Below are 22,017 nucleotides of genomic sequence, written 5' to 3'. Positions count from 1 at the left end.
GTTGACGATATGAGTCTAATTGTAGTGGTGTGAGTAGTGACGGAGTAGAGGAACTTTGAGTTTCTCAATTTTCCTACCTTTACAATTCTATCAATCACACTAACATTTTTATGGTGACTCCGGCTTATAAAAAGCTCCACAACATAGTTCGTTGACTGACGCAATAGATCGCCGATAGTTAAAAGTTTTTTAAGATGAGGATCGTCTCAACAATCCGATAATTTTGGGAACTCTTTATGAAATTCAATTTTCCGTCCATTTTTCAAAAAAAATTCTCTTTTATAACTATCTTGTCACTCTGCACAATAAAATAAAACACAGTCAACTGTAACATTTGCCATTTGTTCTATAGTATTTGAAAGACATTACCCGTTTTGTCATCCAACGAAACAGATGATCAACTCGTATACTTTTATTACTTTCGATAAGTTCCTTATTTGGATTTTGGAAGATGCAAGTTCCGCATAGCTGAGTTGGTTAATGATTTTATTGGCATAAAACTGTTGATTTAACTCGGTCTCTTCGGGACTTACATGTTATAATTATTTTTTTTCTTCAAAGTTTATCTTTATGTTTCCATATTTGTTACTATTTCCAATATTGGTAAGTATAAAATATTTTTTTAAATAAACTTTCGGATGAGACATCCCTTAAAAAAATCAACAGTGTTAGTTAGACTGCTGTATTTTGCAATAACTTTCTTCTAAGCCGTACAGTAAAAAATAATTGATTATTTTTTATCGTCACTGATACTAGCCAGAACAATTTGACAACTGAAAAGTGATGGTTGTTAACTTTCACATTTTAAATACTGTAAGGCGTTATAATATGCATCCATATCCTGCGATGATAAGTTTAGAGATAAAGTCTTGATGATCCATTCTTACAACAAACATGCTCTATGCATCACACGAAATAACTGTTCGTTTTCGAAATTTTTTTGTAATAAGGTAATATTTTCAATCATTTATTGCAATATCGCCTTTAAATCACTTAATCACATGATATTATAGCATGCAGTGATTATAATATTTTTTACGTCCTAAAGTAACTCTTTAAATGGTTGGGGTAGTTCAATTAACCAACGACCAATTTCGTTTTCTTGTATCGATACCACTGCAACTTTTTTTGGTATAAAATTCCTGTCAGAGTCGTAAAAACTTCAGAAATCTATGACAAAATCCATGATAATGAACAACTTTACTCTTTTGTAACATTTATTTTCTGGACAAAATTTTCACTTACTAGAGAACTTATCTGTTGTAAATTTATTTGCCAGAAAAAATAGCTTTTTTTCCTCCTCATCCTCCCTCTTAAAAAGAGAGGTTTTCTTTTGTAATACCTTTCCCGTTCTTGCTACTTGCCGACATCATGAAACACTAAGTAACAAGCAGGTCGCAAAATGCATTATTAATATTTTTTTGCCGAATGCAGTGACGTCTTCTTTTATATTTTTAAGAAAATTATCAATAATATGGATTAAAAATTAACTAACTGGAAATTAACTAATTAAGTTGAAATAATTTGTACGCAAAACTTTTTTTATAACAATATTTTTAGTCCCTGCTTCTTTCCTTTATTTTAACACGATTTCAAAAGTGGTGTATCTGCATCCTGGGTACTCATCCCATCAAAAAAGCCCAAGAAAAAAATCTCGATGATTCTCGACGGGATTCAAACCCACACTTCTCAAGTATTTCCGGCTAGAAGGCTAGCACGCTAATTTGGGCTTATAAAAGCTTAAAAATTGGATATTTTATTAAAAGAAGATGTTTTAGCGGTTCTTAAACAACTGTGGACGGTTTTTTATGCAATTACTAGTTGAAAAAAAAAGAGTTAAGTGCACTTGTAAAATTGAGTCATTCTTTTCAGTTGTAATTAGTAAATGGGCTACTTCAGCAGTGCTAATGTTAAAAAAGAAATAAACATGTCAGATTAAGTAAGATTTTTAAAGTACTACACATGTGTTTGATAAGTAAAGGGAGTATAATGCAGTCAAAAATTTTTTTCTACTAGAACTCGTGACAGGCCTTTGCGTTATCATCCACTTACTAGGAAGAAGTACTACGATCAATCTCCGTTTTTTTTTACTTTCCTCCCCTCCTCTGCTAAGATTACTTAAGTCCACTTACATACGTGTATATTTTTTGTCTGTTTACAGTATAAGTTGATTGGCAAAATCGGAAATTATCTGTATGAAGATAAAGAGGAAAGTATGTGTAGGAGAAAGCTCGTAATGATGCGCCAAAATTGAGGTAGGATCAGATAGTTAGAAATGCTGTACTATTAGGACCATGATGGCTTAGTAGCATAGGCTACGGCGTTATTTTACTATGCGTCGTAAAAAATTATTTTTCATTTAAGGAAGTTTCGTAGTTTCCCCGTTAATTTATTAAGTAAACAGATTTAGCTGGAGTCTGAGAAGAGTACCTTTCAAGTATTTGTCTTTTGATTTCTATAAAAAAATCGAGAAGTCAACGTTACAAATTTTCAGCAATCGTTGTTTAAAAATCTGCTTTTAACGAGCGCAAATATAGGATGGGCACAACCTAGGTACAAATTTAGCAGTCACGCTGAAAAAACCAAAAGGATCTTTAAGAAAAACAATTTTTCGCTTATGGCATGCAGATTTTACCAAGAAAATTTTCATGAGACCTAAATCCATGAGCGATAAACGTGAAATACTAAGAGAATTGTAGAAAAGTGAAATTAGGTTTTAGATGAGACCAAAAATGACCATGATAGCTTTGTCGATGTTCGCATAATTGGCAGATACACTAACGTTGCATTTAAAGTAAGCAAAGATTTAAATGATGTCTACCTTCAAGTAGAATGCTAAGTATGAATGTCTAAATGAATTTGCGTACGTGTCAGAATCTAACACAGTTGTGTATAAGAATAATATTAAAACATAAAATAAATACAGAATGTTGTAGTATTTTTCATTTTAATACAACATAAAATGACATAGGTCCCCCACTGCTTTTCAAAGAAATTTGTATTCACATTTCTTTAGTCATTAACATTACATCAAATCATGCTTTTATAATTTTTTTATTACTAGTCACACAACTGTATCCTCGATACTTTCACATCACAAAATAGTTAAGCCCTGTAAAACATAACTTTTGTTGGCTTTTTCCAAAATCTTTACATCAACCCAAGTTGGCAATCCTACTTTTTATATTATCTAATCAACTCAAACTATTGAAACTACTTTACCTTAATTTGGTATCTTCTGTAGTTCTTCTTCCATTAAATATACTGTCACAGCTACGTGTGGAAGTGATGATACCACCCACGTTCAATTGCTTACATGCTTGAAAGTTAACAATTTGTGTCATTAAAAAGTATAGTTGTATTTGATTAGTATACGAATGAGCAACAGTTTTTGTAGCATTATATTTTAAATAAGTTAGTAAAAGAAACAAATTTTTTTTTAAATATATAAACTAACGTTATGTATTTTCCAAAACCTAGGTTCAGTTAACCACACATGCTTATGTGCTCACAATTACTTGAATTCTAGACTTAATCAATATGTTAATTCTAAACACGTGGACTTAAAAGATAATTGACTAGTGCTGTTTGATTAAAATTTATTGGAACGAAATTCTTAACGCCTGGTTCAGCGCGGGGATTCATACAAGAAAAAATTTAACGTGACAACAAAGCGTTACGATAAATGGTACATCAAGATAGATTGAAAATAATAACTTTTACAGATTTCCTACAGGGAAATTAAATAATCAAGGTGCATAAAAAGAGAAGTTTTGGTTGACTATATAACAGTGAAAGGAGGGGTGGGTAGAGAGAAGGAGAGCCGAGCACGTTAATGATTAATCATGACAATGCTGCATACGACAGTGACTTCGTTTCAAGCGCATGGCCTGTGACACGTTCTACTGGTTTTTTTGAACGAAGTTCCTTTTCTCGCGTTATGAGTTTTAAGAGAATGGGGAATGGACCAAAAAAAGTGTCACAAGACTTTTTTCCGACCCCGCTATGGTAACACAGCCGCGTATAGAGCTATGTACATTGCCACACGCAGCTCTCTCTCTCTTCCTAAGCACGCACCGTAGGACTTGACGGCTCTCTTTTGTTTGTCTTTCTTCGGTTATACTCGGCTACTAGCTCCTCCCCGCAGTCCCTTTGCCACGTGTAAACAGCGTATACCTAGACATTTACAGCAGCCACTGTAAGTGTAAACGTATTGCTTGACTCAACATATAACGTAGTAGTCTCTCCCCGCTCTCCGTATCCCACGCTATTGTACAGATTGCACTGGCTATAAAAGTGGCTGTTTAGTCCATTGCCTGAAAACAAAAAGTACGATTTATTTTTATGTTCTTCAGTAGACAAAAAATTGGTTATTTCTCTACAGAATTTCTCTAGAAATACGGGACAAATAGTTTTGTCTAAATCAGAAGTTGACTTCATTTATTTGTTTGAAAATATATGATAATTGTTATTTTTTATTTAGTTTATTATATTTGTGTCCGCTTCTATTGCTCGTAAAGAAATTTTACGACCATGAATCGTTTTGTTATGACATTTTCTACAAAATAAGCACTTTAAATAGTTTGTTATTTATTGTTTATAACACACTCATGGTAACAAAGTTCGAAAAATAATTTTTTGATACTAAAAAACTTTCGATCAGTGTAGAAAAAAACTACCATGTCAATGTGAAAGTAAGCGTAAGTAAACATAGGTATAACATTACATAATAAAAAGCTATTCGTAAAATTATAAAAAAGTTATTAGTTTTTTTTTAACTAATTTTTTTAAGTGAAACTTTGAAGTGTTATTACAAACTTAAGTGCCAGTATACAAAAGTAAATGAGTTTTTGTGTTGACACAGTCACAATTCATGTTTTTTTTTTTCTGATCCCGTAGGACGTGTGCTAAAACTAAACAAAGTTTATTACTGCACACGAATCTAATATGTATAACCAAATCACTGATATATTTGGTTGAGTGACTTTTCAAAATGTGTTCTTTTTTTACCAAAAAAAATGTTGCTGTAAGCTTTCGTCATTTATTTTATATATGATAAAAATGTATTATTATAAATTGTTTACATTATTAACTTAATATTTTATCTTATAAATTATTACTGTATATAGCCAACGTCTACAAAAAAGCAAATGGAACTTCATTTCTACCAGGGGTCCGTAGACCTCTCACGGCTGGTTTTTTTCATGAGTTAGATCTGCCATAAACTAAAATGATGTATTGTATAATCTTTGAGCATAACTTAAACAATTAATTTGTAAGTCTAAGGTAATTACTAGTTTTACAATCTTGGGTTCGTCGAACCTACATCATAAGTAGAAAACATTGTTAATATAGCTTATGTTGTTGTAGTATATATAAACTAAAAGAATAACGTTACGCTAAGATTATGGAAAATGGAAAGATAAAGTAATTATTCTATACGAGGTGTGATCAAAAAGTAAGGTGACTTTTTATTTCTATAAAAAAATATTTATCTATTCATCTAAAACTATGTTATCCCCTTCAAAATAATCCCCCTCAGATAAAATGCACTTGTGCCAACGCTTTTTCCAGTCGTTAAAACACTTCTGAAATGCTATTTTGGGTATTGCTTTGAGCTCCTCCATCGATGTAGCCTTAATCTCCTAAATCGTGGCAAATCTTCGTCCTTTCATGGGCTTTTCCAATTTTGGGAAGAGAAAAAAGTCGCTGGGGGCTAAGTCTGGTGAATATGGTGGCTGAGACATGATGGAAGTACGGTTTTTGGCCAAAAAAATACTAACTAATAACGACTTGTGCGCAGGTGCATTATCATGGTTTTTGCGGATACACGTCTTATACCCACAACATCCATCAAAACTGATTGGCATGAGCCAAACGATATGTCCTTAATCCTTATTCGTGATTCAACGATCTTTTAGCACCATTTTTTTCACATTCTGAATAATTTCGTCGGTGTTTGACGTACTGGGTCGCCCAGAGCGAAGTTCATCATTAACATTTTCTCGGCTCTCTTGGAATAACTTTTACCACTTATAAACATTTTTTTTGCTCATAGTTGACTCACCGTAGGCCACTGTCAACATTTCAAGAGTTTTTGAGTCCTTCATACCATTTTTTACACAAAAATTAATGCAAACTCTTTGCTTCATTATTTTCAACCAAAAGAAATCGCCGAGTACGCAAACACGAGTCTAACCTTTAAGTCTCTCACATAAAAAAAACACATGCTATATAGTCAAAACTATGAACATATGATCGTGACTAGTGTACCAACATAATAAAAAAAAAAATTTTAACTTATAGTGTAAAGAGCGCGTGCAGTTTAAAAAGTCACCTTACTTTTTGATCACACCTCGTACATTTTTCTGATTGGTAAAATTTTAACACTGAACTGAGTATCACTGCAAGAGATTCCATCTATCTGCGGAATATTAGTACATTAATCATTACTCAAATGTTACTAAAATACTGTACGCCATATTGTAATAAAAACTAACAAACAAAGCCAAGTAACAGACATAATTTAATTTATCTAAAAGAATCAGTAAATGTTTTTCTTACATGTAACTAGTCATCTTATTAGTAGTTAATGACTATCCACCGCAGTCTGACATATTAGGTCCGAAGAAATCATAAATCAACTTGTAGATTGACAATTTATTCCTTCGCATTCAATAACTGTAGTATTTTTAAATGACTTTTGCTTTTTCAATGCGAATGGTAATTTTTTAAACGAAATCATACTCAAAAGCGTGACATTAGAGACGAAATGAGCGTAGATAGTAGAAAGTTATTTTATAGTAATTGGAAGATTTGATGAAAGCGCAGAGTATTGTACTGAGAAGCGAAAAAAGTCGTGCGTTCGACAATCTTTGAAACAAAATTAACGATATCGGGCTTTTTCTGCTTATAGGATGATTATCTGTGAGAATCTGAGTTCCTAAGACGTGTAACGCTTTTGTGTTTGTGTCTTTTAGGTATACATAGAGCAAACTTTGATAATCGAACGACTCTGGGCACATAACACATTGTTAAAGGTAACTCATTCATACAAAACTTGGTATGCAGAGGTTTTTGGAGTCACTGACTTAGAATCAGAGCTTAGATTCACCAATTTTATAGTGGTAGATCCAAAATTTTGGACAAATTTTTGAAAAATTGTTCGATTTACACAGTTTTTGACATACGTATGTTTTAAGGGTCACCGATTATAAATCTAATGTTGAATTTGCCAATTTTACGATAGAAAATTAATCAAAAAAACTTGTAATAAAAGTGGAAACTATGTCTTGGTATTTTTAACAATATTTCTATTATATTTCTCGTAATACATGCTAATTAAATTTAGTGTGGTTTTTTATCCACATTTACTTCCCTACAAAATTAAAAAATTTGCAATCTAATAAAACATTTAAGTCTTCTGATTGTGAAAACATCATATTTTTCCTAAAATCTAAAATAATTACAGTATTGGTTTTGTATGGAGTTTACTTCTTCGCAATGGTCGGAAGAGATAAAGATATTTGTCGTATCCTGTTATATGTACTGCCTAACATTCTTTAATTCTTTGAATATAAAGAAAAAGGTCTTGAATGTCAAAAATCAGTATAAGCTATAATTTTCTCGACTTTTGGGGTCACTTAGGTGGATCAGGCATAAATAATTTTTTTTTTTAATCTTACAAAAATTTTACAGAAGTACATTTTAGGTTTTAAAGTATATAATGATTTAAAATATACAGTTCAACATATTCGTTCAGGAGATATTTTAAATTAAGTATTGGTGCTTTTGTATAGGTTAATATAAACCTTCGGTAACGAACGGTTTCGTTTTTTATTATTAAAGAAATTTTAGCTGTCACATTAAAAAAAATATTATATGATACTTAACACGTAATCAAGCTATAAATAATTATAAGAAGCAAACATAAAAACTGACCGTCATTGACGATGAACGTGTTATATAGCGACTGAAAATAATTCTACTGTTGGCGAGATGAACTAAAAAATCTTTTTTATTACTTTTATCAGTGGAACAGAAACCCCACTAGTAAATGTAATGTAAAATGAAGATAACGTAAAATAAAAATACCTCTTTACTAAATAAGACCTGCAGCACTTAATTTTCCTTAACATAACTTTGAGTAAAGCTGCACGTAAATCACAACATTAACATATGCACTTACGTACAGCTAATCTTATCTTTAACAAATGATGGGTCACACGATGAAGCCTGTTTACTCGTTGTGTGATTGGCTGAGACTGATCAAGCGCGGGTTGATTTGAAAATAAGATTTTGAAAAATCAGTGAAAAGTCATTTGTACATTGAAAATAAATGTGATTGAATCTCGAAGGTTGGCGCGCGGAGCGTGCATGGGGCGCAGCACTCTAGTATATACAAATATATACTAGTAGCCCCCCGTCTCGGCTTTGCCTGAGATTTACTAAATGGAGAACCGTCGTGTGTTAACATGTAATGTGAAACGTTTTCAGTCAGAAATTTTACATCTATTCCTGACACTTTTTAGAACAAAAATACATAGAATATAATTATGCTGAAAAGTACTGTGCATTCGTTATGCCATAAAATAATTGTTGGGCCTAATGGGCCATTGATTTGATGAAAAGAAGTATCTTTTAAAGCCGTTAGGATTAAAACTCCCAAAAAGATACAGGGAGGTACACCGCTGACCAAAGAATATCTCGTCTTCAAGTCGTTCCCCGGATAACTAACCGCTTATCGTTAGTCGGGAAAGTGGGCCTAGAGAATACCTTCTCTGTGGGTATGACATTGGGGGAGTACTGAGAAGGAAGCCGTTGTGGCTGCCCATGCTCCTCAGGGCTATCTTTCCTGGCTTGCATTTGTAGTATAAGATTTTCTGACGGCACGAGGCCGGATGATGGAACGGCCATATAATTCTGAAGTGTTGGAGCAAGTTGTGCTCTGGCTAGATACGTCTCCTGGTATTCCAATCGGTTAGAATGTTTTTTTATTGGTGGCACTCACCAATCCTGGAAGTTCAGGTTTGAGTTAACCTAGATCACTTGCCCATTAGAGAGGTCTGTCGTCGGTAACCGGGATATCCGGCTGCACGACTAACATCACCCTTCTTGATGCAGCTGGATGTAATGCCAGTAGTTGACTGTGAAAGTTTTCGAGCCGCTCCGGTATATTATAACTACACTTATTTAATTCTGTTGCAGGTAACTTCGATTTTATGTCGACGCTACCTAGCGGATCCTACTGAACTATCGTGAAAAGCTGGCGTGTTTTTGCAAAACTTTAAGCTTATTTATTTCTATTGTTATTAATTTTTTCAAGATAAAAACTATACTATTACTATCCAGGAAGTGTCAAGAATCAATATGCAAAATTTCAGCAAGATCGGTTGAGTAGTCTCCGCAGTTAGCGATTACAACGGTTTTAGCGAATTTGCTTTATATATTAGTAAGATATATATTATCGTTATCTCAGTGGGATACTTTACACAACCCCCTTACAGCCCCCACAAACCCGCATTCGCCCCCCACCGCCCCTCTACAAAATAAAGTAAAAATCTGTCATTTTCTCTTTCCTAAGCCCCCAACAGATCTCCCACATCCCTTCACGTAATTTCTTGTGCCCCCCACCACCTCCGACACTCCTTTTAAGAAATCTGACAGAGATCATACCGTATTTCTCGGACCTTGATGTGTATACAGACGTGTTCGTGTCGTATATATATTAATGTTTTATTTTTAATCTGCCTCGTAACTAAATTATTTGAAGACTAAACTTTCTTATCGCTATGATTTACCTCATCGTCAAAAAAAATTAAGAGTCATAATTGATTTATAAGGGGTCGTTGCGCAAATTGTAAATTAGATTTAGTTAATCATTGATAAAAACAGTGGAAGTTTCGCATTAAGATGACTTGTTTTATGAGTCAACTTATACAGCTCTATCAAACCACACAGACTTAGTTCTATTCATATTCTGTTTTAAATTAATGTTGAAATTGGTACAATAAGTGAACACAATAAACATTTATAGAATGTATTGTGAGGTAACAAATTTTGTCGATACATATAAGAATATTAAAATCATGTTGTTATTATTAGAAACATTATTATGAATGATCAAAAACATCTTTCCAAACTATATTTTTAATATTTAAAATGTTTTCTCTATCGATTTAAACAAACCATCCATTTTTATTCTTGCATCTTGATAAAGTCACGCACAATTTGACCATAAGGAAATAAAGGTTTTTGCAAGTATAATCTCACACTTTCAAAACATTGCCTTAAGAATATTTCATAGTCATAGCAAATGCTACAACTAATGAAAAATTGTTTTCTATATAAAATTAAAGGTAATAATTAAGTGTTTCCGGTATTTAATGTAATTCATGAAATAAAAACCTTATAACGAATTTTTTTTCCCGTATCTATTTCGCCTTCTACCTTATAATTGAACAATTTAGTAATTCGAAATCGTGTACCATTACTTAAGCAGTCTGATATACTTAAATTTCGAATTAACATTGTACTTATCTTTAATTCAAGTTCATGAGGTAACAAGCCCTTACGAATATTGTGTAACATTTCTACGGGAAAATTTATTTTAATATTATTATCTAATGTATCAACACCTTTATAGGTTGCATTATCAATGCTGTATGCTGAATACAGCATGCTGATCCTATAATATTATCTTTATTGTTTCCAGTAGGAGATGTAGGATGGAGTACATGTGGTGAATAAAAATTTTTAACAAAAGTAGGAAATCTTACGTTGCTTCATTATTACATATACTGAACTTCTTATCGACCAAATAGTAAAATTTTTAGTCCTATACTATATGCTGGAAGATTAACGCAACAATTTCTTTTACATAGATATATTATAATAGACCGCAATAGAAAAACATTATCAAGATGCAATGAAGATAATGCGAAAGTTTGGACAACCTGATTTTTTTATTACCGTTATGTGTAACCCTGAATGGTTGAAAATAAAGCAAATTTTTATAAACTTTCCTGAAGGAACCACTCCAAATGATATACCGAATACAACTGTCAGATGATTTCATACAAAATTAGAATTAATTTTAGACGATATAACTAAACACAATATTTTCGGAAAAATTATTGCTTACGTTTATACCATTAAATTAAAAAAAGATGATTACCTTATTCTCATATAATTGTTGCATTGCATGTAAACAATAAATTATTTACTACTATAGACGTAAATAAATATATTTCAGTGAAAACTCTACTTGATTCACAAATACAAAAATTAGTTATGACACACATGCTTCATGAACCTCATGGTAAAAAAAGTCCATGTCTCACAAGTCATGAAAAAGTTTGTACAAAACAGTTTCCAAAAAAGTTTACTAATGATAATGTTTTTACAAAAAATGTATACCCAAATTACAAAAAAAGTGGCAATAATTAGATGTATAGAATCGGAAATAATTATTAAAAATTTTTGAATGATAATTCAATAGTAGTACCATACAATCCATTTTTGTTAACCAAATTTAATTACCATATTAATGTTGAGTATCATCCATCTGTTCTAAGTATAAAGTATATTTTTGATAATATTCATAAAAGAGAAGAAAGAGCAAAAAAAAGATAAAAAAGATAGATCGGAAACAGATACGAGTGATAAAAAAGATAAAGAATAGAGTATGTAGATAGCCGCTATTTAAGCCCTATGCAAACAGCATGGCAATTGCAAGATTTCCCTCTGTGTGGAGGTAGTCATTCTGTATTTAATTTACCAGTAATATTGAAAATTAACAAAAAATAGTTTTTCAAGAAAATAATATGTTTAAAGCTATAGAAAACTCTGAAACAGCATTAACGGCTTGGCTTAAATTGAACAAAATTGATAGTTTTGCAAAAAAACTAGATACGTAAATATTCCTTTGTATTACTGATTTAATTCAACGGTTAAAACTTGGGATAAAAGAGCAAGAGTTAGACGTTATTTAATAATAGGGCGTCTAAAAACAGTGTCACCTAAGGACTATGAGCCTTTTTTTTTATCAACTTTAAATCGGGTGAGTGGAGCTGAATCTTTCGAAAGTTTGAGAATAGTTCATAACATACTTTACAGTACGTTTGGAGATACTGCTATTGCTTTAGGTTAAGTTGAACACGACTTTTAAATAAATGAAATATTTAAAGAAGCTTGTTACGTTTATCTGCCATATCAACTAAGAACATTTTTTGCATGGTTTTACATATCTAAAGACGTTTGTGGTAAGTCTATTTGGTAATAACTCTAACAAATTTTTAGTTAAAGATTTAAAAATCGATAAACAAAACAATGCTTTCTTACATTTAAATGAAATCTTTAAATTTGAAAAAAAAATCAAACATTAAAAGTTTTTTTTTAGAATACGAAGCCGATAAAAAAAATTACGTGAGGTAAATGTAATTATTTGGGACGAAGCTTAAATGATCTCTTAAAAAGCTTTGAAAATAGTGAACTTTTAAAGACTTATGTGAAAATAAGATTTTATTTGGTGAAAAATCCTTGATTTGAAAAATCCTCTATGCAAAATATAAAAGTAGTGATCACACTGACAAAAATATAAACACAAATTTTTTTTAAAGAAACTCAGTTTTTATTAGTTCTAGCTTTTTCCATGACAATCAACAAATTGCGAGGTTAAAGTTTTGATGAATTAGGATTTTACTAAAATTGACTTTTGTTTTCTGATGGTCAACTATACGCATTGGTATTAAGATGTGAAAATTCTGAGAATATATTTATACAATATGATTTGGAGAACCAAGCAAAAACTTAAAACGTTGTATAGCAAGAAATTTTGGATCGTTAGAAATTCTATTATTTTTTTGTCAAAGTTTACTGCTTGTAACTTCTCGTTTTTCTTTAAGAAATAAAGTTTTTCAAATATATGGAATGCATCTTGAAAATTAGACTTTCAAGAAGTGAAAACATAAAAAAAAAATTACAAATTAAAATTAAGGTTTTTTAAAGACAACCATATAATTGGGCGTATTATTGAGAAGTGCTACTGTAGAAAACACATAATATTCAAGAATCGTGAAAAATAAAGAAGTTTTTTATTTCAACAATGACGTTCAATAAATAATCCATATAATAATATGTGTAAGCTATTAAAATTAAGAGTTTAAAACTAATTTTACTTATTGTTATACAATTATGAATTAACGAAGTGAATGGTAATTTTTTTTAAATGGAAATTCGTTGGTAGACCATGGTTAAGTGTTACCTTTAAAACAATTTTTTTATTTCTGACAAAAACCTTTTTTTTACAATTTACATCCTTGCATGCATATTTCTTATATTGCAATATATATCATATCGCGTTAAAAGCAATAATAATTATATAATAAGAATATTATTGTTATACACTATCTCTTCTAATTGGAAAATATAAGTTTTACCACTAAATCTATTAATTGTATCGTTTCAGGTTTTAGTGAAGCTCTTTTAAAAAGATTTAAAGTCATCCTAACGATCATATCCTGTGGACATACTGTAGATACAGAGTCTTTTCAAGATTATTGTTTGGAAACTGCTAAGCTGTATGTTGAATTGTATCCATCGTACCACATGCCAACGTCTATTCATGTGTTACTGCTACATGGATTGAGAATTATTGACAATCTGTTGGTACCAATAGGTATGGTGTCAGAAGAAGCACTGGAGGTAAACCATGAAAATCTTTAATCTTTTCGTGAAAAGTATTCAAGAAAATGTTCTCAGTACAATTTTCTTCTTCGATACAATTTTTTTGTAACGTAGACTTTTACCATTATACAGTTCAATTTAAACTGTGCATTATGCAAAAGAATACTAATATATTGAATCAGATGAATAGTTATAAATACTAAAACTTTGTAAGTATATACTATCTTCATAAAGTATGTAAGTATTTTTCTGTCAAATATAGCTTCAAATTTTTAACGCAAATTTATTAATAAATTATTACTATGATCACAATGTGAAAAATTCAGTACGTTTTCTGTATAAAACATTTATCCATCAATATTGCGCATAAAATGTGTAAATTCGTTTTGTTTTGATTATTTATTATTAATAAATTATTTTATTGCTCATTTATAAAATTGAAACGAACACTGACATTATACATAGACTGCTGATAAACTCAGATCCTTTTTTGTCATTATCACGTGACATTCTGAAGAAAAACCACATGACTTTGACAAAGGAAATGAAATCGCTACTATTGATTGATAACAAAAAAGACAAATAAATTGAGGAAAATGAAGAGCATAATAATCATATCGATGATAATGACAATGATGTTAATGATGATGATGATAGTGATTTCAGTACGGAAAATAATCAGTCATTCTTTGGTAGATGAGAGCGATGAGTAAGCTTTGCAAGAAAATATGAAGTTATTAAATTTTAAGTTTCAATACTTCATTATGTATACTGTACTGTTATAGTACATGTTGTTTAAATTATTTATATCTAGTGTAGGTTATAAACATTTTTTAAACATTCAATAAATTGTTAATCAACTTGGTAGATTGATATTCAGATCTCTTCTGTGCAATACTACAAGGTAGTATTAAGCAAAATAAAAAGTGTACAACGGATTTTCTTGCGATTTTCAATCTGTTAACTTTGTACGTGTATAAATTAAATAAATAAAAATTATAATGGCTTGATATCAATGCAAGATACTTTCTAGAAAAAATTTATGTATTCAATATATTTCTTTGTGATCATGGTTGTAAGACATAAAGTATTTTTGTATACTTATAAAAAAAAAAAAAAAAGTAATAAAAATGAGAAAAATAATAATAATGACAAAAAAAAAAATAATAATCGTAATGAGAATAACAATATTGTAAAATTGGGATCGATGACAATTAAAATAAATATAATATTAATATTCGTAAGAATAAAAAGTAAAAGAAAGTAAATGTTGGGTCATGGTATTGATTATTTGCAAACTAATAATTCTAAAGGACTAGGCTCTAAGAAATCAGGTGCTCTTAACATCGTTTTTCGACTGTAATGGTTTTCGAGTAATTTGAAGCATCAAAAGAAACTAGAGGTAATACAATTTAAACTAATGTAAAGCTTGATTCTACAGATTATGAAACAGGTAGCTTTTGTTGCAAGCAATTGTAAAAAGGTTGACTGAAGAACTTAGCTTCCTTTCTTAGAATAGAAGTTAAAAATGAATTTAACAGACCATGTGTAAAAAGTATTTCATAATAATTTAAACAAATGTTAGTAATCTTTTTACAACAATGTTAGACCCATATTTAAATACTTCTGCACCAGAAAACAATAATTCGAACAAAAATTTTTGTTCCAAGAAATGTAGATTCTCATTACAAAACATTTGTTTTATTTTTCAACGATTGCTTCAAACGCAATGATTACCTTAAGATTTTAAGAAATTTGTAAATCAAATGCAAAACAATTTACGCAAGACCAATAAGGGAACCTTTCCTCTTAAAATAAGCCTGAGTAACAGAAAAAACAAATTTCAAATTGAAAATGTACAAATTTTCAAATTTGTTTAAACAATTGATAATAACATTTTAAGACGTTGGAGAAAACAACAAAAATTGTTTTAACTATTTCTTCACACGGCAACAATACTTTTTATATGAGTTCCAAGTTAGTAAAATCTCAACTGTTGCATTTTTATTTCATTATCCCACTATTATTTAAGATGCAATGCTCAACTTCATAGTTTTGAAAATTCGTAACCTAAATTTGAAGCAATACATAAAAAATTACTAGGATACATTTTGATTTTAGAATCAGCTAACTAACAAGAAAAAAAATTGTTTACACCAAAATTAAAAATATTTTTAATTTGTTTAAGCAATTGCTTATAATTCTTTTTTTTTAAGTTGTAAAAATAATAACTATAATTTGTTTTACTGCAGCAAGTAAGGACAATACTTTTTCCTAAGCATCATGAGATTCTACATCTTTAAAATAATAATATTCGTGATTTTATACGGGAAAAGATGATTTTTTAAGACTTATACACATATATATGTATATGTAGCATGTCGGAAACCTCTAAGTTTAGGGATTGCTGGCCAGGCAGATCCGCGTTTTCATCGTCACGAAAATGTTGTATCTTTAAATAGACGTTTTTGAGGCACCATGGGCAACCAGAAAATTGACAAAATGTAAAGGTTACAAAAATCGAGCTTTTTGTGGGTTAGAAGAGACAGATAAGTCAGCTTGAACGTCTTAAGAAAAGTGAACGAAAGTGAACACACAAATTTTTAACCAACCTTTTTTCACAGTCTGAATGTAGCTTATAACAAAAATCAACGCGTCTGACAAACTCAACTGTTTCTACTGATCCACAAAACATACTCTCCCGCGCTCGCGAAACGAAAGGAAGAGCGAGGTAAGTATTGTACCTCAAATATGGTATTATGAAGGTGGGATTATAATATGTAATCAGGTGTACTTGTAAAGTAACTAATTGAACACTTGTATTCATTTTAACAACAATTAAGTTAATTGATGGCATTACAAATACTATTGTACAAAATACTTTTAATCATGATTAATGAAAGAAAACGAGATTTCTTGAAAACAATGACTAATAACATAATTGGTATTGAAATTTCAATGCTTAAAAACAAACATTTGAATGGTCGAGGCAAAAAACTATACTTCAGGCAAAAAATGAGCTTATAAAAATGCTATTAAGATTCAGCAACTTCTTTGTCTGGCAATAGACAAATATCCGTGAAATTTCTCTTATAAATTCCATTCTTTGTTATAACTGAAGCTACACGCACCACACCATCGTCTCCAGGGTGGATCTCAACAACTACGACCAGCCTCCAATCAGCTCAGACAATCTTTTTTTCCATTAGAAATACAACTGAATTTAATTGGATCTCTCCTTTCTCTCCCTGCCATTTCTGTCTTTTTTGAAGCTCATTTAAATACTCGAAATACCATCGCTTTAAAAAATCTTCTCTTGCTCTTGAAATGAAGTTTCAAGAGGACAAACGATTTTCCGGAATGTCAGCAAAATCATAAGTGGGCAACATAGTAATAGGCCTACCTATTAATAAATGTGCTGGAGTGAGAGCTTGTGGATCGTTTGGATCGGACGACAAAGGACAAATAGGTCGTAAATTTAAAATGCCTTCGACTTCGGTAGCTAACGTACTGTGTTCCTCAAAAGTAAGCAATTTTTTACCTACGACTCTGTTTAGGTGATGCTTAAAAAGCTTAACTGTAGCTTCCCAGAGACCACCAAAATGTGGTGGTAAAGGTGGAGCAAAATGCCAAACGATACTTTTTTGCTCGGCGTATTTATTTAAGTCACGTTGAAAGTCTCTGGAATTTAAAAAATTATATAATTCTTTCAAATTATTTATTGCTCCGATGTAGTTAGAGCTGTTATCAGAAAATACATGCCTAGAAATTCCTCGATAGGCGATAAAACACCTAAAACCTCCGAGAAAACCTTCAGTAGTGAGATCACTAATAATTTCAATATGGACTGCTTTTGTGCTCATGCATGTAAAAACACAACCATAGGCCTTTACTTTATTACGATTTCGAAATTTTTTTTCTTTAATGAATATTGGACCGAAAAAATCAGTACCGATTTTGCTAAATGCTGGTGCGGGATTAACTAGAGATTCTGGTAAATCGCCCATTTTGGCATGAATTAATTTAGGTTTATATCGAAAACAAGTCACACATTGCTGAACTATTTTGCGTACTTGATTTTTTCCGTCTAAAATACAAAATTTGTGCCTAATAAAACTTAAAGTGAATTGAATTCCTCGATGCCCCTTTGACATATGAATTTAACGTATAATCAGATCAGTAATAGGATGCTTGGAAGGCAAAAGTATCGGGAATTTATAATCGCTGGAGACCTAAGACTTTCAAAGCCGGCCAACTACCCTTAAAATGCCGTCTGCATCCAAAAAAGGATTAAAAAGCCTTTAAACGCGATTCCTTTCCTTGTTTGACGGGATTTACTTCTAGCGAGAAACGCTCTGCTTGCACGAGTCGTAAAATCACCGTTTCAGCTCCCAACGTTTCTTCTACGCTGATATCGTTTCCACGGAAACGGCGATTTGCAACCTTAAATCGTAGACTTCGAGTTGTAAATCTAGTCAAACGATTAAAATCGGAAAATCTTGAAAACAGATCATTCTGAATGACAGTAGCTAATCAATTAGCACGTGAAATGGAGTTAGGTGCTGTTATAATAATGCCTTTAGGCCATTGTGATTCGGACTTTGCTAACCAGTTGGGACCCAAAAGCCATTTCGGATTTTGTCAAAATTCAACAGGAGTTTAACCGCGAGATAAAGCATCGGCGGGATTGTCAGCAGATCGCACATGTCGCCATTTTACTTTGCTATCAAGCATTTGAATTTCCTGTACTCGATTTTCATCGAAAACTTCCAGGTCACGGGGCGATTTTTTAAATTTATGAAGTACGATAGTTGAACCGCACCAGAAAATAATATTTTAAATAGGGAATTCAAAAGTTTCATAGCTTCCTCGAAATAATCTAACAAGCTGTAAAGCGCTGCATAATTCTAAGTAAGGTATGGTAGATGAACCTTTAATAGGTCTTACGCGTGATTTAGAACATGCAAGATTTACCATAACCTTACCAGCCTCGTCTACTGATCTTATATAAAGGCAAGCGCCATAACACAATTGACTAGCGTCACAAAAACCGATAAAATCTACTTGGACAACACTATCAATGACTCATTTGCGTTCAATCATAAAATCTTGTATTAGACCGATTTGATTGATAAACTTTGTCCAAGAAGTGTGCAATTCGCTTGGAACTGATTTATCTTAATTAATCTCCGCGCGACAACACCTTTGCATTAAAACCTTGGCTGAGAAAACGACCGGTCCGATCAAACCTAACGGATCGAAAATTCTCGCGATTGTTGAGAGAATATGCCGCTTAGTTATTTTTTGCGTGATTATAGGCCTGACTGAAAAAACGAATACATCCCGTGTTGAGTTCCATGCTATTCCAAGTGTTTTTGAATTAGAAATTGACTCTTTAATTTGCTCTCCACGAAATATTTTTTCTTCGCCGTTATCAAAAATATATGGATCATTTGAAACCCATTTTCTAATTATGAAACCGGCGATATCTAGCAAACGAGCTACCTGTTCTCGTATTTCTCGTATTTGTAAGTGTACGTAAGAAAGAATAATTATTTGGATCTTTAAGAAAATGCGAATGTCAATTTTATATGAAATCTAAAAAGCATTCTATTTTTTTACAGTAAAAATGTTACTTTATGTAGTCAAGAAAAACTAAATAAGAATACTTTCCGATGAGTACTAAAATTGAGTGTGAATTAAAAAAATTTTTTTTATAACATTGTTTCATATATACAGGTATACAACGCATTGAAAATAATGCCGGTACTATAGTTTTCTACATTGAATCTAGTCAATAAAGGGGATACTCCCTTAACCGGAAACCAAGGATCTTCTCGATGTAACCATGAAGGTTAAAACACTCGGTTCACAATTTAAATCCGTACAAGGTGCAAGTATAACGTACCTATCTTTGCGTCTGTTAAATTATTCTTATAAACTGTATCAAAAATATAATTTTTATTTCCGTTGACTAACTAACAAACTGTAAACATTTAAGTCTTTTAAAAATAATATTGCTTTTTATATCTCACTCTTAAGATTATAATTTATGTTGTTTTTTCGAATTAAGTTTAATTTCATTACATGTTCTGAAATAATAGTTTGTTAGCAAATCATTTAATAAATACATAAGATTAATTTAACTATTTATTTTTGTATACTATTCGATCATAACTAACAAATAAAGGTAGTACATGATACTTGTACCGTGTCTTGAGGCTGCGTCACTTTGATTCTATAGTAATACATACGAATGCTCGAAGACTACTAAAAAAATAATTTATTGATTGTGCATTTTCATCTTTACAGGCCATGTATGAGCAATATACAGGCCGTAGTACTTTACCACTGCAGTATACTGCCCGTATACGCGCCTGGTAACACAAGTTAACGATGTCATTACGGATTAATACAAGGCTCGTGTACCAACCTTACCACGCCGTGTATGGCCCATTATCGCGTTTTAGTCTACGGAAACTATTTTATTTTGTTCCAACCACCCGTATGTACAAGCTCCGACCGCAGCAGCGCCTCAGAACCATACACCCCTATTATAATTATTATTATTGTTATTATTATTTTTATTATTATTACTATTATTACTGTAAATAAAAGTATTAATATGATAATAAAAATTTAATACTAATACAGATAAATATTATTTTCTATGTAGATAGTTGAAAATTCGAACTTTTGAGCGAGTAAGCATTTGCGTCTAGCGAGCCAACTTTTTTTTAGAATTATCAATAAACGAAATGTCCTTTTAGGCAAGCGAGCTTCAGCGATTAATAATCCTACTGTTTTTTTCATATCATTAATCAATCGAATGGGCCCTTATCTAAGTGAGCAAAGGCCATTAGAAACCTAAGTGTTTATTAGTATTATTTAATACTCAAATGTGCCATTAGGCAAAAAAACATTGGCAATTGGCAACCTAACTTTTTTTAGAATAGTAAGTTAACAAAATATACCATCAAATGAGCAAAATTTTTTTAATAGTAACTCAAAAGTATGTATTCACTAATGTTATTTGACTGTTAGGAAATTGAGCATTAACAGTAAGTATGTAAACTTCTTATAAGTATTGTTTTCCTTAAAAGAATATATTGTTTTTGGTTGCTTATCACCAATGTTTGCTTGCCTAAGAATATATTTTCTTAACTAACTCTACAAAAAAACCAGTTATATTATTAGGTTATCGGGTTATTGCTTGCTTACATGATGGATTTCGCTAATTTACTATAATAAAAACCAGTTAGGTTGCCAATCACTAATACTTCTTACCTTAAAGTACAATGAAATAAAAAAGAGTACTGAAAATAATTAGACTGCTAATTACTAGTGCTTGCTTGAATCACTGATGCTTACTTGCCTGAGGATGTATTTTTTTATTTTTACATACTTTAAAACAGTTAAGTTTTCAACTGCTCGCTTGCATTATAACACATTATATAAAAAAATAATACTAAAAAAGAGTAAGGTTGCTTATCACTAAATAATAAATAATACTATAAGTTAGTTGAGGAAGCTAATTACCGATGTTTTCTTACCTTACAGAATATTTAATTACTTAATAACACTAAAAACAGTTATTTTGCTGATTGTAGACCGATGCTTACTCAAGGATATATTCTGTTAGCTTATTTTACTAACTAAATAATAGTTGGATTGCTAATTACCGATGTTTGATCGCCCAAGGTAACAATTTATTTAATGAACGATACTTTTAAACAGTACCCACCTGAAAAAGAAAGTAGGAATTCCATGTGTGATTACTTCTGTAATACCTTCAGAAAAGCCATGTGGCGTTACATATGGTTTTACGTATAGCATTACACAAGGGGTTTTAGCTTGGTAATGCCAAATGTAATTCCATTTAAAAAAACACATAGAATCACAAATTGGAAGAAGGAAAAAAATTTTGTCATCTAGAAATAACTGCAGAATACTGTAATGCGTCATTTACAGTGAACAATTAGTGTTACCATCAGGATGATAACTCAAAAACAAGGGGATTCAAGTTATATTTAAGAAATAAAAAAGAAAAATTAAAAAATTAAATTATTTTATACAGAAGTAAAATCAGCTGAACCCCCTTGTTTTGAAGTTATCATCCCGATGGTAAGACAAATTGTTAACTGCAAATAACTTATTATGGTATTTTGCAGTTATTTCTAGATGATAGAAATTTTTTCTTTTTCCAATTAGTAATTCCATGTGTTTTTCCATATGAAATTACATATGGCATTATCAAGCTAAAACCCTTTATGTAATGCCATATGTCAAACCATGTGTAATGCCATATGGCTTTCCTGAAAGTATTACAGA

General features: G+C 31.2%; 1 protein-coding gene across 3 annotated transcripts in view; it reads right to left on the bottom strand.

The window, feature by feature from the left end:
• Positions 1-3,236: 3,236 nt before the first annotated feature.
• The window catches only part of LOC106641666 (uncharacterized), a 180,643-nt gene continuing 161,862 nt past the window's right edge, over positions 3,237-22,017 (bottom strand). For all 3 annotated transcript variants that reach the window (XM_089592317.1, XM_089592315.1, XM_014356163.3), the window contains exon 4: positions 3,237-4,316. In XM_089592317.1, coding sequence (XP_089448443.1) covers positions 4,289-4,316 — 28 coding nt within the window. In that variant the 3' untranslated portion in view covers positions 3,237-4,288. The remainder of the gene's footprint in view (positions 4,317-22,017) is intronic.

The sequence above is a fragment of the Copidosoma floridanum genome, unplaced genomic scaffold, assembly GCF_036245765.1.
Source record: "Copidosoma floridanum isolate Cflo_tuat_1 unplaced genomic scaffold, Cflo_Japanese_pri ptg000016l, whole genome shotgun sequence".
NCBI classification, from domain to species: domain Eukaryota; kingdom Metazoa; phylum Arthropoda; class Insecta; order Hymenoptera; family Encyrtidae; genus Copidosoma; species Copidosoma floridanum.
Note: the sequence above shows the minus strand (reverse complement) of the source record. Positions and strands in the feature narration are given on the sequence as shown.